The sequence below is a fragment of the Cydia fagiglandana genome, chromosome Z, assembly GCF_963556715.1.
Source record: "Cydia fagiglandana chromosome Z, ilCydFagi1.1, whole genome shotgun sequence".
NCBI classification, from domain to species: Eukaryota; Metazoa; Arthropoda; class Insecta; order Lepidoptera; family Tortricidae; genus Cydia; species Cydia fagiglandana.
In genome coordinates, this window is record NC_085959.1 from 12,247,454 (window position 1) to 12,263,753 (window position 16,300).

General features: G+C 35.6%; 1 protein-coding gene across 1 annotated transcript in view; it reads right to left on the reverse strand.

The window, feature by feature from the left end:
- LOC134678300 (glutamate receptor 1) overlaps positions 1–16,300 on the reverse strand; it is an 82,845-nt gene that overhangs the window by 10,113 nt on the left and 56,432 nt on the right. Inside the window, exons 9-13 of the mRNA XM_063536794.1 lie at positions 15,658–15,886; positions 15,221–15,309; positions 2,314–2,481; positions 1,613–1,744; positions 1,071–1,159 (exon numbers count right to left, since the gene is read on the reverse strand). Of these exons, the coding sequence (XP_063392864.1) occupies positions 1,071–1,159; positions 1,613–1,744; positions 2,314–2,481; positions 15,221–15,309; positions 15,658–15,886 (707 nt within the window). The remainder of the gene's footprint in view (positions 1–1,070; positions 1,160–1,612; positions 1,745–2,313; positions 2,482–15,220; positions 15,310–15,657; positions 15,887–16,300) is intronic.

A 16,300-nucleotide genomic window follows, 5' to 3' on the forward strand; every position in this document is an offset into this window, starting at 1 on the left:
CATAGTGTTCTTAAGGTGAGTCCACTGACAGACAGACGGACAGATGGACGGACGCACTGAATGCGGAAGCTTCAACAATAAGTAATAGGGATCGATTTTTACCCTTATGGTACGAGTCTGGTGTTCTACTGCCGATCCGAGTAATTTTTGTATATCTGATTACAGGTAGCCTTTAGCAGGCGTGGCGCACTCCGCGATTTCGTCGCTTTGCTACAGGTAGCTAAAAGTACATCCGTTCCACACCAATTTTGGTGGCTAGCCATAAGCCGCGCGTGACACTGTCGCCACCTAGCGGCCATATCTGTCCTGGTCGTTACAGACGCGTTTTGTGAGAGAGTGAGTCTTCTGTACCTAGTACTATTATTATTCTGTGCCTTTAGTATTAAGCTAATAAGGCATATCTTTATAAAGAGTAATCAACGAAAGTCTGTATGTAGACATACATAACTTTAGCGAGGAAGTGAAATACAGAATAAATAGGTAAGTAATTTTATTACATGTGAACTGTCTTGTATCCGTATAACAAGATGATTATCGGGCCTCCCCTCTTCGGGTGTTCGGTTATACACAATATACCATCCTATATCTCAACCACGCACGATTTAACACAAGACATGGAATTTAATCTAAATTCTATTGCCAACGCCGATGTTCCTATATTTAATTGACTGCATTACTTGTGTGCTTCAAAATTGGCAACGCACTTTTGTGATTATTTTAAGTACTCATTTAATTAGTTCCATTGTTTTTCAGTTCATATGTGAAATTCAGTAGATGCAACAAATAACATAGCTTCATTATATCTAAAAACCGGCCAAGAGGATGTCGGGCTAGTCTCAGCGTAGAGTCCGTAGTTACCCGTCCGTCATAATAGGCGGAATTGAAAGGAAGCTTTTTAATTATACTTATTATAGATACCTACGTAAGACAAACCCAGTTTGTCATGACCAAACGCACACACGTAATTCAACGCTGTATGACATCAATATTTTTACGAAATATCATCTTAAATACAAAAAATAGATTAAAGTTTACATCAATGTAAAACGTGTAGAATAAAGTGTACGTACTTTGGAACCACGTCGCTGCCTTGTTGCATAAATGAGCCAAGCGAAAACCAAAACGAATTCCATATGCTGAATTCGTTGTGCAAGATAATCTAGAAAAAATAAATGTCTATAGACCGACCGTTTAAATGAGTCCTCGCCTGCGCGGTACGGGGGCGACGGGGAGGGACGACTAAGGGAGGTGCGGGCGGCAGGCTTACGGCGCCCGCACATTCCCCGCCGCCGTTAGTCGTCCTATACTTAGACTTATTTAAGTGGTCGGTCTATACGTTACTTGATTCGGCGAATTAATTACACGTGAAATAATTGATTCATCATTGTCATGTACTAGTAATATTCAAGAATCGAGGTAACATTTTTTGTAGTATGTTTTAGGTAGCTATAAATAGTATAACTGGGAGATTTAATTCCTATTAAAATTTTAAAGTTCTTGCTTCGATTAAACCTGTGATCTTTCTGTTTTATGAACTAATATTAAGTCGGTAATTATTTTTGTTTTAGTACTCGGGTTAATTAAACTGGAGAGAAGTTTAGCGTATAATTACCTCATTAGCGCTGCTTATTGGGTGATCCAAGTGAGTATCTGTTATAGAAACCGAGCGCCATTCGTGAGGTGAAAATCTTGATACAAGAAATAGTACTATGCTGACTGCAAAGAAACTGAAGAGGACGCAAAGCTGCAACATTACATGTATTAGTAAATGGTTATCTGGTAACATCCGTGATACGAAACAGTTATATCCGTATAAATATATGTAGCATGACTAGTTAAAAAAGCGTAAACGTAATGGGTTCGGTTACGGTGCAGTTTTTTATCATAATTAATTAAACAAATGAAGTACAATAAAATATTTATGAATGTAGGAAAGAATGTAGAAAATAGGTGGTTGACATCGATAGACATCTGAATATACCGACGGAATGTGTGCGGTGTGAATTCCAAGTGTGACTAAATGTTATCCAATCTATACTTTGACCAGAAACCTACATTCAAACCAAACTAACAAAGTAATGGATTAGGTATATCGTCTTCAATTACCGCGACGGCTACCCATAAAATAAAACGGATTAAATTTACATATATACATCCCGATCTTTCGAATCCTGTAGAGAGTGTAGAGCGTTAGTGGTCAACGGGATACTGAGGCAAAATTATTCACCTATGTCAAAATAACACAGATTAACAAGTCCATGGGAATAGTTCAGGCTGTATACATACATAATTAAAAACAATTAATTATCTCACCCAAATCTCCTTTGACAACGGCCGAAGAAAACTAAAAGTGTCTGCCAGTTGCTTGGGAGTTTTTGCGTGGCTGATTGGATAATCGATAGAGAGGAAAGCTTCACTAAAATCCACCACCATCTCGCGTTCGGGGGTCACAGCCAAAGGAGCCACAGCGATATCCGCTTCCTGTCAAGCAAACATGAATGAAATATATATGTATAAATATATATTAATTTAATTCAGTGTATTTTTTATAAAAGTCAACAGTAACAGAATGTTAACGATACGTATAAATTAACAGGTTTTTTCCTATACTGGAATCAGTTATGTAACGCTGCCATACATGACACAAAACTTTTTTATTAAGCTATGAGCTTCATCACATCTGATATTTGAGTAATTCTAAGCATTTCTAGCCTGGGAGGCCAAAAGAAGCGTGCGTCTAGTCGGGGAGGGTGAGGGATCTTTAAGAAAAATCTATTCTGATCCTGGTAGCTACAAGGGCAAGTTTGGTATCATTTTCGTATAAACCAAAGACGTATAATTCATTGCTGATATTTGGTTTTTTCAGTTTCATAGTAATTTTACAAGAAAAACGTAAAAAGGTGAAAAATTTGGTTGGAGATTTTTGCTACTCGGAGCCGAAACTACAAAAGATAGAAAGTTGTAATTTGCACACTAGATTACATTTATAAAGTGTACAAGAGATAAGAAGCGATTTTGAGAAATTCAACCCCTAAGGGGGTTAAAAAGGGGATGAAAGTTTGTATGGGGTTCAAGTTTTATTTTAAGCTAGGAATTTGAAACTTCGTAAAGCGATATATTATTAAAATACAAGTAAACTAATTTCAGCGTTTTTGAAAATTCATCCCCTAAGGTGGTGAAAAAGGGGTTGAAAGTTTGTATGGATATCAAAAAAAATTTCGAACGCGGGACTTGAATCTTTGTATTTGGGGATATTATTAAAAGACAGGAAAAGTAATTTCAGCGTTTTGTAAAATTCATCCCCTAACAGGGTTAAAAAGGGGTTGAAAGTTTGAATCTATTACAAATCCGAGTAGACGCACATTTCTTAATGCCTCCCAGGCTTGAAATGCTTAGAATTACTCAAGGAACATATGTGATGAAGCTCATAGCTTAATAAAATTTTTTTGGGTCAACTTCATAACTGCCTCCGCTACTACTTCAGCAGCCTGTATGCATAATTAGGATTGTGTTATCTACATGACAAATAATATCGGGTATTATTACGGCGCTATTGAAAGAAAATTTTCACGCTAAACGGCTTGACTAGCCCGACCATCTTTACGTAATCATACAGAAGGATAATTTTGAATAAGGAAAGAATTATGCATTAAAGTCAGAATGAAGAATTATTATAATGTAATTATAACCCCACCCCACCACGCTCACTACAATTACTTATAATTAAAACCTGTTAACCCCATTTTCATTATCTTAGGGGTTAAATTTCATAAAATGATTTATAATGGAGCTTTTATTACCTTTGAAATGTGTGTATCAAGTTTCCTTCAACGGTTTAGGATGAGTGTTGTTTATCAATAACTTATTGACGAAAAAAGGTTACAAAAAAGGAAAAAAAAGGAAAAAAGAAAAAGGTTAGGGTAAGGTTATATAAGGTAATGGTACAATTTGAAAGAATACCTAGTCTCTGCATAATTAATTTCAAGAAACTTGTGGGCCTTGTGAACCTTTCCTTTGTGTGAATAATTTAAAACTAAAAACACTATTTAGGCGACTAAACGTTGGAATCGTACATAGTTAATAATGTCGTCAGGTTATAAATTCAGTGCTTAAAAAATAGGGAAACTTTAAATAAATACGCACTTATGTTAGCATGCATAATAACTACGAGTACCTTAAAGTAAATATCATAATATAAAAGTATTTATGGTATAGGTATTTAGGTTAGGTACTATCTTCGTTCAGAGACCGTTATCGGCCCGTTGCAGTATCGTCTGCAGTTGCTGAGACGACAGTGTGCTGGGGGTTTTTAGTGAAAACGCTTTTCCCCTATTTCAGTTGTAAATAGTTTTAAGCTTAGAATAAATATGATCACTAGTCCAAGAAGTGTAACGCTCTTTGGCTAGTGCCATTTAAGAATTGTAAGGCTTTTACGCTTAGATGACGCTAGGGTGCCTCCTTAAAGGTCCATACGGTGGAAATATTTGCTGTGCTTGGGTGTGGTCTTGGTAGCTCAGATGGCAATGCATTGGGCTAGTGAGCCAATGGTCGTGAGTTCAAGCAGGAGTTTTAGATTTAAGCCTTTTAAGGTTATGATTATGAGTGACCCTATAATATGTCTAAATTCGTAAATTCCCTTATTCACGATAATTCTCATCTCAGGATGTTCCTAGATAGACACCGGTAGTAAAAGTTTGTCAGTATGACCTTATTAAATTCATCTCACAAAATTATGTCCAAGAGTTGATAATATACAGGGTTGGGCAGATTAAGTGTCCTAGTTTTGTACTGCCATTTTACTTAAATATAGCGCAACTTTTTTTTAACTATTTTATTTTTTATTAATCGAGAATTTATGCGTCTTTATGATTTCTAGACGTCAGCTTGATATCTATCGTTTTTATATTGTTATCAACATGGACGCGGAACGCCAGCTCGTTGTAAATTTATTCAAGCAAAAATTTCGAACGTGCAAGATATTATTTTTTCCGACGAAAAGATGTTTCAATTGCAAGATAGCCACAATCAACAAAATTATCGCATTTACGGTGCTTCATTAAGGGATATTCCAGTAGACGAATTAGCCGTACAGCGGTTTCAAAGCGTTTGTCGGCTGTCATGGTATGGCGTGCCATATCACCTAGGGGCAAACTACGGCGACATAACCATCATATGAGGGCTATGATGGTTATGTCGCCATATCATTAATCATTTAATGCATGATATGACGACTATCTGATAAATGATATAATTCGGTAAGAAGTCGCGAGGATAACGTATAAGTGGCTAATGATAGCGTGATATGTTTTCAGGTTTATAAAAATCAATTTTAAACTCGATGACTTAAGGTGTATATTAAAGAAAAGATGGTTAAATCACATTCTACCACTTATCCACATATGTCATTGAGAGTTAAAACTTATCCATGATTTGAGCTTTTGAAAAATCAATCCTAAATAAGTTTACTTAAAGCGTATTTTATTAATAGTTCGCGAGGATAACGTATATGTGACTAATGATAGCGTGACATGTTGTGAGGTTTTGAAAACTCATATTTATACTCGATGACTTAAGGTGTATTTTAAAGAAAAGATGGTTAAACCACATTCTACCACTTATCTAGATATGTCATTGACAGTTAAATTAATCCATAGTATGAGCTTTTGAAAAATCAATTCTAAACAAGTTTACTTAAAGCGTATTTTAATGAATAGTTGGCTAAATGACATGCCGCACACACCACTTATGCACATGTGGCATTGATAGTCAAAAGTTATTGGATGGAAGATTTTGAAATATAGATTCTAATTGAGTTTATATAAGGTTTTTTTTTAAAGTGAATCTCTTATTCCATCGCCTCAAATTTAACCGTCTTTATCATGTCGCAAAATCTACTTTATTTCTAGTACTTAGAATTCATAGTCTTTGAAATAAGCTAATACATTATCGGACTAAAGTAGACTCGGCTACAATACTTAATTCACGATTGCTGATATTTGCTTGTAATGTCATACAAAATTTTAAGGACAGTAGTCGACCTTATAACCTAAAATACGGTAATCTGTCAAAATCAAATAATTAATTCTGCCGTGCTTATTAAGAGCAGTAAGTAACTCATTTTGAAATCTCTTTCAATTGTAGAACATATTGTACAAGTACAAAGTATCCAATTGAATGACACTTCAAAATGAGTTAGAGTCGGACCAAGAAAAGTGTGCAGCGGATTTGATAGCCCACGCAGTGCAAGTGTTATTTATACGTCATAATTTCATAGAAGTTTTTACGTTTAAAATAACACTTGCACTGCGTGGGCTATCAAATCCGCTGCAGACTTTTCTTGGTCTGACTCTATTGCCCTTATTATAAGCACGGCCGAATTGTACAATCATCCAAACTGTTAACTGCACATCGGTGGACTTTATGCCTTTTGAAATAAGGTCCACCGATGTAACTACAGTTAGGAATGTTGCAGTTTAGAAAAAGAAATCGTTTATTTGAAAATAAAACATAACCTATTCGCTGGGTGCGATATGACAGCGGACTTTGAAATGTCACATGGCTGGCTGTCATTACAAAGAGAATAAATAATTTCAATGAAATATTGTAATTTACATATATTCTATTCGAACATGTAAATCTTCATTTCCCCTCTAAAATGGCATAAATGGCACAATCAATAAATTTCAGGTAGTACACACACACGGACTTTCTCACGGCTGACTTTACGAGAAGTAAAGAAATAAAAATCGAATAACGAAATTTCATATAGGTAACTAAATATCTGGAAGACCGAGCTATGCTCGGAAAACATATAAAAACCTAGCTAGATCAATTTTTCGCCCCCGAAAACTCCCATATAGCAAATTTCATAGAAGTCGTTAGAGCCGTTTCCGAGAGCCCCGAAATATATATACACATTATATATATATAAATAAATAAATATCCAAAAATTGCTCGTTTAAAGGTATTAGATAGATATGACTGTAGTGTCGTTAATAATGCAGACTTTTCGTGTTTTTCCAAAGGGATAATAAGTTTTGGCTTAACATGTGCAAGATGTACCTAAAAGAAATCAAATATGAAGATCATAAGAGCCACACCATTGAAGCTCGTGTACCTAATTCGTCAAGCTTCAGTGACAAACGTCCTTGAATGTAAGCTGTTTTTTTCTGTTTTTGCTATCTTTGACGTAGTACATATAATATTATGATCCATTAATGTAATAGAAAGTAAAGAAATAATTTATTTTTTACAGATTGATTCTAGTCGTTATGTTACGAGTGGAAAATGTGATTGAGTGTGCGTTAGGAGTAAACATATCGCGGCTCTGATGTACTACATCAACTACTAAGAAAACTTCCCAAAAACCAGTGAAGAGCAGCAATTGGGCAGACCTAGTGCCAGACAGTTCGCCAAAGAAAATAACTCAAAAGGGAAATACCTACTTTGAAGAAATGTATGCACCTGCAAAGAAAATTAGGTGTAATCCTTTGCCGTTACATGTTGGAATTGAAGGGAGAGTCAGCATTAAAGTTAATAATGGAAGCTGGTGCTTTATTTATTATTATTACTTTAAATACACAGATACGTAGGTAAACCTCGCTAGTAAAAAGTGACAGTTGGTCTGCCGAAAGTTTCTTTTTGGGCCACGGTACGCGTTGCGATCGATTCGTGGTTCTCCGACCGAGCGAATAATATGTACATCTTCTAGTAATAAGTAAAACTATGACTTAACAAATACAATATTACCCCCCACTCTGATTATACCCCGGACGTAATGTGCCAAAAATACTGGCGGCATTACCTCGCTAAATGGCCAGTGATATTTGTTGGACAAGGAAAGAACCAGAGCGAGGGTCACAGCCCCTTTCCCGTAAGCGTCACCTTATACTAGTCCTATATGTTGCGGCAGGAGCAAATATCGTCAGTCATCGCCTTATACTTTACGCCGCTTAATACTTTGTCTGAGATGATAGTTTCTTAGATGCTATCGTGAATTAAAAAAATGTCAGCCGGTTGTATCGCTGTGGAAAGACCGTCAGTTGATCGCATGAACATGTAAAATTTTTTTTTTCATTCATCGCCTCCTGGTACTTTGCCAGATGATAGTTTATTAGATGCTATTATTTAAATAAAAAAACCGTCAGCCGGTTGTATAGCGGTGGAAAGACCGTCAGTTACTTGCATAAACATGTAAAAAATACTTTGTATGGGGACTTAACAACAACTGCACAACAAACATTGTCAATAGGAACTGTCCCGCCCGTGCGGTGTAGGACCGGCGCTGGTGCAGAATTTAGTCAAAATTTGGTACGGAGATAGTTTGAGTCCCGGGGAAGGACAAAGGGTAGTTTTCATTCAAGAAATCACCCTTTAAGGGGGTGAAAAGGGGGGTTGAAGTTTGTATGGCTAATCAACAAAACGCAGATTGAATAAAATAATAGCTACTTACCTAAATTAATAATTCCACGCTGACGAAGTCGCGGGCAAAAGCTAGTATTATAAATGCGAAAGTGTGTCTGTCTGCCTGTTACCTCTTCACGCTTAAACCGCTGAACCGATTTAGTTGAAATTTGGTATAAGGGTAGTTTGACTCCCGGGGAAGGACATAGGATACTTTTTATCTCAGAACTCACCCCTTAAGGGGGCGAAAAGGGGGATGGAAGTTTGTATGGGCAATCAATAACCGCTGAACCGATTTGAGTAGTTTGAGTTGTGAGGAAGGATATAGAATAGTTTTTATCCCCGAAATCATCCCTTAAGGGTGTAAACAAGGGGTGGAAATTTGTATAGGGGTTTAATAATTTCTTGAAATGGGACTTGCCTTTTATCATTTAAAAGTTCGTAAGAGATAGAGAATGTTTATGTATTTGTGACCAATTTTATTAGCCATACCTACCTTTAAGGGTGAAAAAGAGATGACATGGGGGTGGAAGTTTGTATAGAGAATAAATAAAAAGCAACTTTTAACTTCTCCAACTTCTTTATTATTTTTTTTAATTTATTTATATATTTAAATTTACAACTTACGAACTAAACATTTATATTCTCGCCAAACTGTTACGTTTGATGGCGAGATGCGCTCAGTTTTTATACACTTAACATATTTAACGTAAACTAACAGTTTCATAGGCCACACATGAACGTATATAATATATAAAATACAAACTATTGTTTCGTAGAAATGGTTATCTTCCTAACCTTCTTCAACTTCTCCAACATCTTCATCTTGTTGATCTTCAACTTCTTCAACTTAAACTTCTCCAACTTATTTAACTTCTTCAACTTCAATTTCTCTAACTTCTTCAACTTCAACTATTCCTACTTCTTCTCCATGGTCTTCCAGTCCAGTTCCTCTCAGGTCTCCATGGCCCAGTTCCTCTTTGGTAACTACCGTCAGCCAGTAGATGCAGTGATGTTAGAACCTAAAACAAAGAGTTGTAAGTTGGTATGTCGTTATTAAATAAGGTGACAATAATGATTTGAGGAATAGTGCAACAGAATACGAGTATCTTTACTTTAAAATGTGCGGGCAATCCATCGCCATGTTGAGGCTTGAGGTCAGCGTCGAATTTGGCACACAAATAGAGTGCCAATTCTTTGCGCACTCTATATATGTGCCGAAACTCCTCGCTGGGCATATCAAATGGGTTGCATGTAGCCCTTAATGACCCATCGTTGGAGTTCTCAATGCTATTTTTCTTCGATAGCAGCAGCTGCCAAGAAGAAATGATATTATTATCTTGCCATTCCTACAAATAATGTACGTATTGATAATGTTATATGTAAATTCAAATTTAATTCAAAGTTCGAATTGTATATATTATATTTAAGAAAAAAAACAGATACTTACCTACTGATATTTTAACTTCAAGAAATTGCATTTTTCACCACTTATATACCACAAGAGCACTTATGACTTATGAGTGAAGTGCAAAAAATTTGTACATAGTTAAGCACCTGTAATTAGTCCAAAGTTAATTGATTCCATTGTGTTACCACAGTTAAGCCATTTCTATTTAAGTTAGATGCATGAAAGTGTGTTAGCGAATGCTATAGACTTATATGTGTACGATTTAAGTCCAATAAAATACAAACAATACAATTTACATAGTTAATTTTCGTAACACAAATGAATCAATTAAGTTAAGACTAATCACAGCTTCTTAACTGCGCTTATCGTGGCCCAGTGAGCACTACGATAAATTAATCAAAGGCTAGCCGTCAAAAATCGACTATATGTCTAATTATCCAACAATCGTAGCCATTTACCGTGTATTGTTGTCCAAGTGGACAAAACGGTATGAATGTTATAAAACTGTATAAAGCTAGACAAGTGGCATTTATATCATTTAACTTATCCACTTATCCACTAAGTTTAAGGTGGAAATGTAGACAAATGACATATTATCCAACGACCATGTTATGCAGTTAATCATTTAACGACTATCGCTGTCAAAAGTGGAAAAGACGACAAATCAATAAAAACTGGATAAAATGTCAGTTTTATCATCATTTATACAGCCATATCATTTATCCAGTCGACCATCATAGCCTTACTGCTGTTCATTGACCGGGGAGTAAAAATTAACTACGACTATTATATTCAGAACGTGTTGCAGGGTCATATGCTAGAAAATATCCGAAAGTTGTTTGGGGATGACTATTATTGCTTTCAACAAGACAGTGCCCCGTCTCACAAAGCTAAACGTACACAATATTGGTGTCGAATAAATTTGACAGATTTTATACCGTGGCAAGAATGGCTTGCATCTTCACCAGACTTGAATCCGTTGGACTTTTCTATATGGGGATACATGCTCAGCAGGATTGGCAGCACACAGGGAATGAATTTAAATTCATTCAATCATCGGTTGGTCAAGATATGTGACGATATACCAGATGAGGTAGTGCGTGCCGCGTGCAACTCATTCTATGGTAGAATGCGTAAAGTTATACAGGTTAAAGGAGAGCGATTTGAGGTAATGAATTAATTTTGTAAATATAGAGTATGCTTAAAATAAAAACAAGTTTAATATTCAGATTTGTAACTTTGTTTTAATTTTACGGTTATTTAAAACTAGGACACTTAATCTGCCCAACCCTGTGCATAAGTAAGACTTTCGTACTCGTATTAAAAATACTACTTTTTTGATATATGTATTATGTAGGTACGACCCAAGTCAAACTAACTCTCCAAAATATTTCATTAAATGTAGCGACAGGGTCTGAAATAACAAAGTACACATAAGAAACCTCTCGTAAAGACAAAGAGATTAAGGGAACCTTCGCTGGATATTAGATTTACCGTCAAATTTCTTCGCAAAAGTTAAAGCAAACGAGTGTCCGTCGACCGGGGGGAGAGGGGGGGGGGGGCAAATCCTTTATAACTACAATAATGCGTCTGAGACTCAATAAACAAGGACCTTTAAGGGAGCGATGCGGTCATTGTACCCTTCGAGATTGAACGGGAAGGCTGAAAAATATTTCGATTTCGATCTTGTGTCCTAGGATCACGTCAAAAATTGGCTATAAACTAGCAAAAAAGTGTCGAGTTCTAGGTATGTCGCTATATATAGTATTCGTTTATATTTAGGCGTGTTGTATTTTCACATCGCTCAAACAATGTGCAGATCGAAAAATAACCCCAAACATTCATCTCTGCTGGGTGTTTTCAGTTTGCTACGGGTTTTCATGTTGATATTTCTTTCTAGCAACTCCGTTATTTATTATTTTGTAATAACGCGTTGCCCAATACATGCGCTTTTCAGACTAAAAACGAGGGTGTGAGTTACAAAAATACCTTTTCCCAAACATGCTCGGGAATGGCGTGTATCGAAAACGGGAAAATTGAAATAGGGAGAACGCATCACAACATAATGAAATAAAAAAAAATGGTAGCAAATTGAGAGCTTTGCGAATTGTTTTGTTAATTTTAAAAAGTTTTTACTAGTGACGGTCGGTAGAGTGAAATTAAAAACACCTTTACAGTTACACAGCATTTAATAAAATGCTTTTTCGCTAAACAAAAGCATACTTTAGTATATTAAATACTACCGCAGTTTCAGGTAAGTCACCAAATATTGTTTGCATTACATTTTTATTGAATTGCTGTACTTTGTTAGAAAGAAAAAAGCACCTCAGTGGAACAGGCATTACTTTGTTACTTTTTTTTATATTTATTATTAACATAAAAGTATACAGCTTATACAGATACAATGTCCCACAAAACAGTTTACACGGTTTGACTGTGGGATCGTGCAGTCTCTACTCTCTTATATTACATCAAAGTTTACATCTGTCAATACTAATAATACTTAACAATTACTAAATGTGATTTACAAGGTAACTACGCAGCTTTTTACCAAATTTTACTTTATTGACTTCCTGTCTGATGTCAGAGAGTCTGATTCAATACACAAGTCGTAAAACACTTAATTGCTAATCTCGAAATTACAATTGGTTACTTTTTACACTTGTATCACAAATAACATTTTTTTTAATGAAATAGGAGGCAAACGAGCAGATGGATCACCTGGTGGTAAGCGATTACCGCCGCCCATGGACACCCGCAACACCAGAAGAGTTGCAAGCGCGTTGCCGGCCTTTAAGATGGGAGTACGCTCTTTTCTTGAAGGTCGTATCGGTCCGGAAATGCCGCAGGCGACATTTCATTCCACAGTTGTTTTAATAATTGTTTGTTGTTTTAACTATTGTTTTAATAATTGTTTAAATTAAACATGCCTTACTAGTTAGTACATTATTCCAATATAGAACTTAAAATATGTGTATTCGGTATTGTTCAATTTTAAAATTTCTATATGATGTTGATATTAAAAACAATCTACTTACTCAACTCGAGAAATTATTGATTGATATATTTGTGGTGTCAGTGACCGGTTATACCAGTACAGTAAATAAATGCTGGTATTTTATAAAAGAATCCGTTCATGTTCATACTACGTAGAAATTGGATTCGAATAAAAAGTCCATCGGAACGTTGACAAAGCACGTCCCCTCGGAAAACATCGATGCCGCAATAAACTGCATTATTTTATCTTGGCAAGTAAATACTTTTAAGCTTATTTGAGTCTTTGTAGTGCACCAGTTTATAACGCAGAGATTTACTTTTTCTCTACGTAGCTCTACCTTCAAAGTCTAAATTAAATTCTGTTTTTCTTTGATATAAAAGGAGGCGAATGTGTCATTTTTCCTGTTTACCACGGAGCACCATCTGAATCTTCTCATATTTTCCGGCACTTGGAGTCGTAAACTAAGTGAGTTATTCCTATGTGCTTCGAGCCATGTATATAGTGTAGATTATAAATATTATATTTCTTTTAGACGGTATGAACAGCTAGGCAATGATGCATTATAATTTTCATAGTTATTACATTCGAACGATTCATTTAATGTTAGACTGTAACTTGAATGCATGGATATCAATTATTCATTCACAGCAGATAAGTCAATTCGCAAACGTTTGAACAGGTTGAGTCGGTTCTGTGATTTTGGATCGAAGCGATAATCTAAGTCTCTTACTTACGGACCATTAACTGTACCCCTCGATCTTAGTCAGGGCATTGGAACAGAGTAGGATTACTGACTGAGATTTAGAATTATTATTACTGTAAAAGTATTTTTTTTATTTAACTCTGATTTTTTTCATGAATTTTCACATTTATAATAATATATAGGTACATACAAAGTGTAACAGTAATACCTATTGAAACTCTGAGAAAAGTATGTTTGAAATCAATAGTTGAAATCAATAGTTGAAATTAATACTACAACTTAATTTTAGAAGAGAATAATAAGTATGCGGAATTCCATTACAATCGTTTGAGAGCTTAAAAAAAGTATTTTGTCGCTATGAGTGGACATTCGTAATCAATGATGATGTTATGTTGGTTGGACAGTGTCTTTAACCTCATTTATCTTTACATATAAAATCTAATATTAATCAAAGTTTATAAAACTACTGCGTCTAATTATGACTATTTACTATATACTTATTACCTACTATTTTTATAGCCATGAATTAAAGTCAACAAGTGGATTTAAACCACTCAGTGAACCCTTGAAAAAGGTTGAGCTGTTAAGTGCAGCTGAAATAAATAAATAAAGGTCTGGATCGTTGAACGAATGCCAGTTAATTAAGAAAACCGTTACAGGACTAGCAACACGTAACTTTCAATTGTTATAGAAGAAAGGAAATTAAATTTACGAATGGTTTTCGTTCCGTTGTTTTGTTTCTATGTTGTTCTACTCCGCACGGATTTCTTTTTGTAACAAGTTTTCTAACCATAAGGATAAGGAAGAGATAGGTTTATGTATACGAAAAATTCCATTGGTTTTTTTGTATAATAAGTGCCTGAAGAGAATCGGCTAGGAAAATATGTGCGACAAAAATAAGGTGTAAAAAATGTAGAAAATAAGTAATTTAGAGTAGCGTTATAGCGGTTTTTTTATTTAATTAAAGAGGTTAGTTTTAATAACTTAGCTTAAAACCTACACCACCTGGTCCAAACGTGCCAAAAAAGCTACCGACATTTCCGCGTTGCACGTTGCACGGCAAGCGATAATACAGGGTGATTCAGGAGACGTGAGCAGGACTAAGACTACGCCTTTTGTAAATTATAAGCAACTGATTCGTATCAGTATTAGTGAGATTAACGTTAATTTTCTACTCGTGTTGAAAAAAAAAATTAATAAATTTATTTACGACATGCATGGTCACCCTAAAATTAGAATACTAAACTACTAATATTCTGTGTCAAATTGGTTGTCATCACTGTCATCACGGTCTGGTTACTTTTTAAAACTCGTATCTCACTCAAGTTTGACAGTTTATTTCTTCGTAATCAAATGCTGTCATTACGGTTAAAGAGGTTTTATGGTTATTAAGTGGGTCTTGTAGGGTAACCATGATTGTAGAGAATTAAATTTGCCCTCACCAAAAAGTTAAAAAATAGGAAAAATTGTGGTTGTTTCACCTAAATACAACGGTGATCGGTCAATTATCAGTTACTGAGTGTGCAGGATTAGTCCTGCTCACGTCTCATGAATCATCCTGTATAGACCAAACTTTCGCTTTTACTTACCAATCTGAATGGGCTGTTTTCTATTATTTTTGGTTATTACGAAGCCTTCAACACACCCGGAACAATCCCGGATAACCTACCCGGTTCCAGTGATAAGAGGGATCAATCCAACTTACCTTTCGAACTATTTCGCCAACGATACCGGACCAACCTGTGGGCGGTGTTTCTGATCCATACGTCCCATCTTGGACGAGTCTCAACTCATCTAGAAGAAGTAATAATTTAAAATATAGACCATGTTATAACCTTCTTGCAAAATCGAGTTTTAGTGGAGTGTAAAGTAGACCCAATTCCCAATAGGTAACAATATCACAGTGTAGCATTAAGTTATTAACTTATTAGTTATACCTATAAGAAGGAGTGTGGTGTTTTGTTTGATTTTCTAACGACCAATTTTATAAATTTTAAAACCTATTTTGTTTCGTTGCACGGGAATTGCGACTAGCTTGCATTACCTAAATCATCAGAAAATCGATCAGTAAGCATACCTAGTCTTAAACTGCAAGTACATACGAGTATACATAAAATGCATGAATTCACATTATAAACTTACATTTTATTTTAAGTTTCTGAGCCAGAAGATCAACTAAATCTTTGCAAAACCCATGATATTGGGTTTCAGGCGTTGCGTGACTCGTTTTAGATTTTTGCATCAAGTAAGGTTCTTGCAGTATTGTTGTGACTATGTATGTTTTGTTTGTATCGTAAGATGCGGGTGATTTTAGTTGTACTTGCTTCGGGGAGCTCACGGAGAGACCGTTTGCGTCAGTCCAAGTTCCAACCTGTTCCAAATGAAATATGTTTTTTGTCAAAACCCAACCAAAACAGGCCAATTCGAACTTTCATTTTGATGTCATCCGCTCGTGTCCCTCGATCACGCCAACACATGCATGAGTACGAAGTTTTTAAGTTCGCTCTGTACGAACAAGTACAAATGAAACGAACACGCGAACTATACCAAAATGGCATCATTTTCATATCAAAATGAAGGTTTGAATTGGCCTCAGCGACATTAATGCAAATTAGGTAGGTATATAAAACGTTGTCTACTTATATCAGATTTCTCTAGTCAAATGAGTTTACAAGGTGCAGGTCATGTCTACTTTACCTATATTTGTCAGGAAATTATAATGGTAAAATAAAAACATAAAATTTCTTCCGAAAACAATTAGCGCCACAGGTTTCAAGTACGTGCG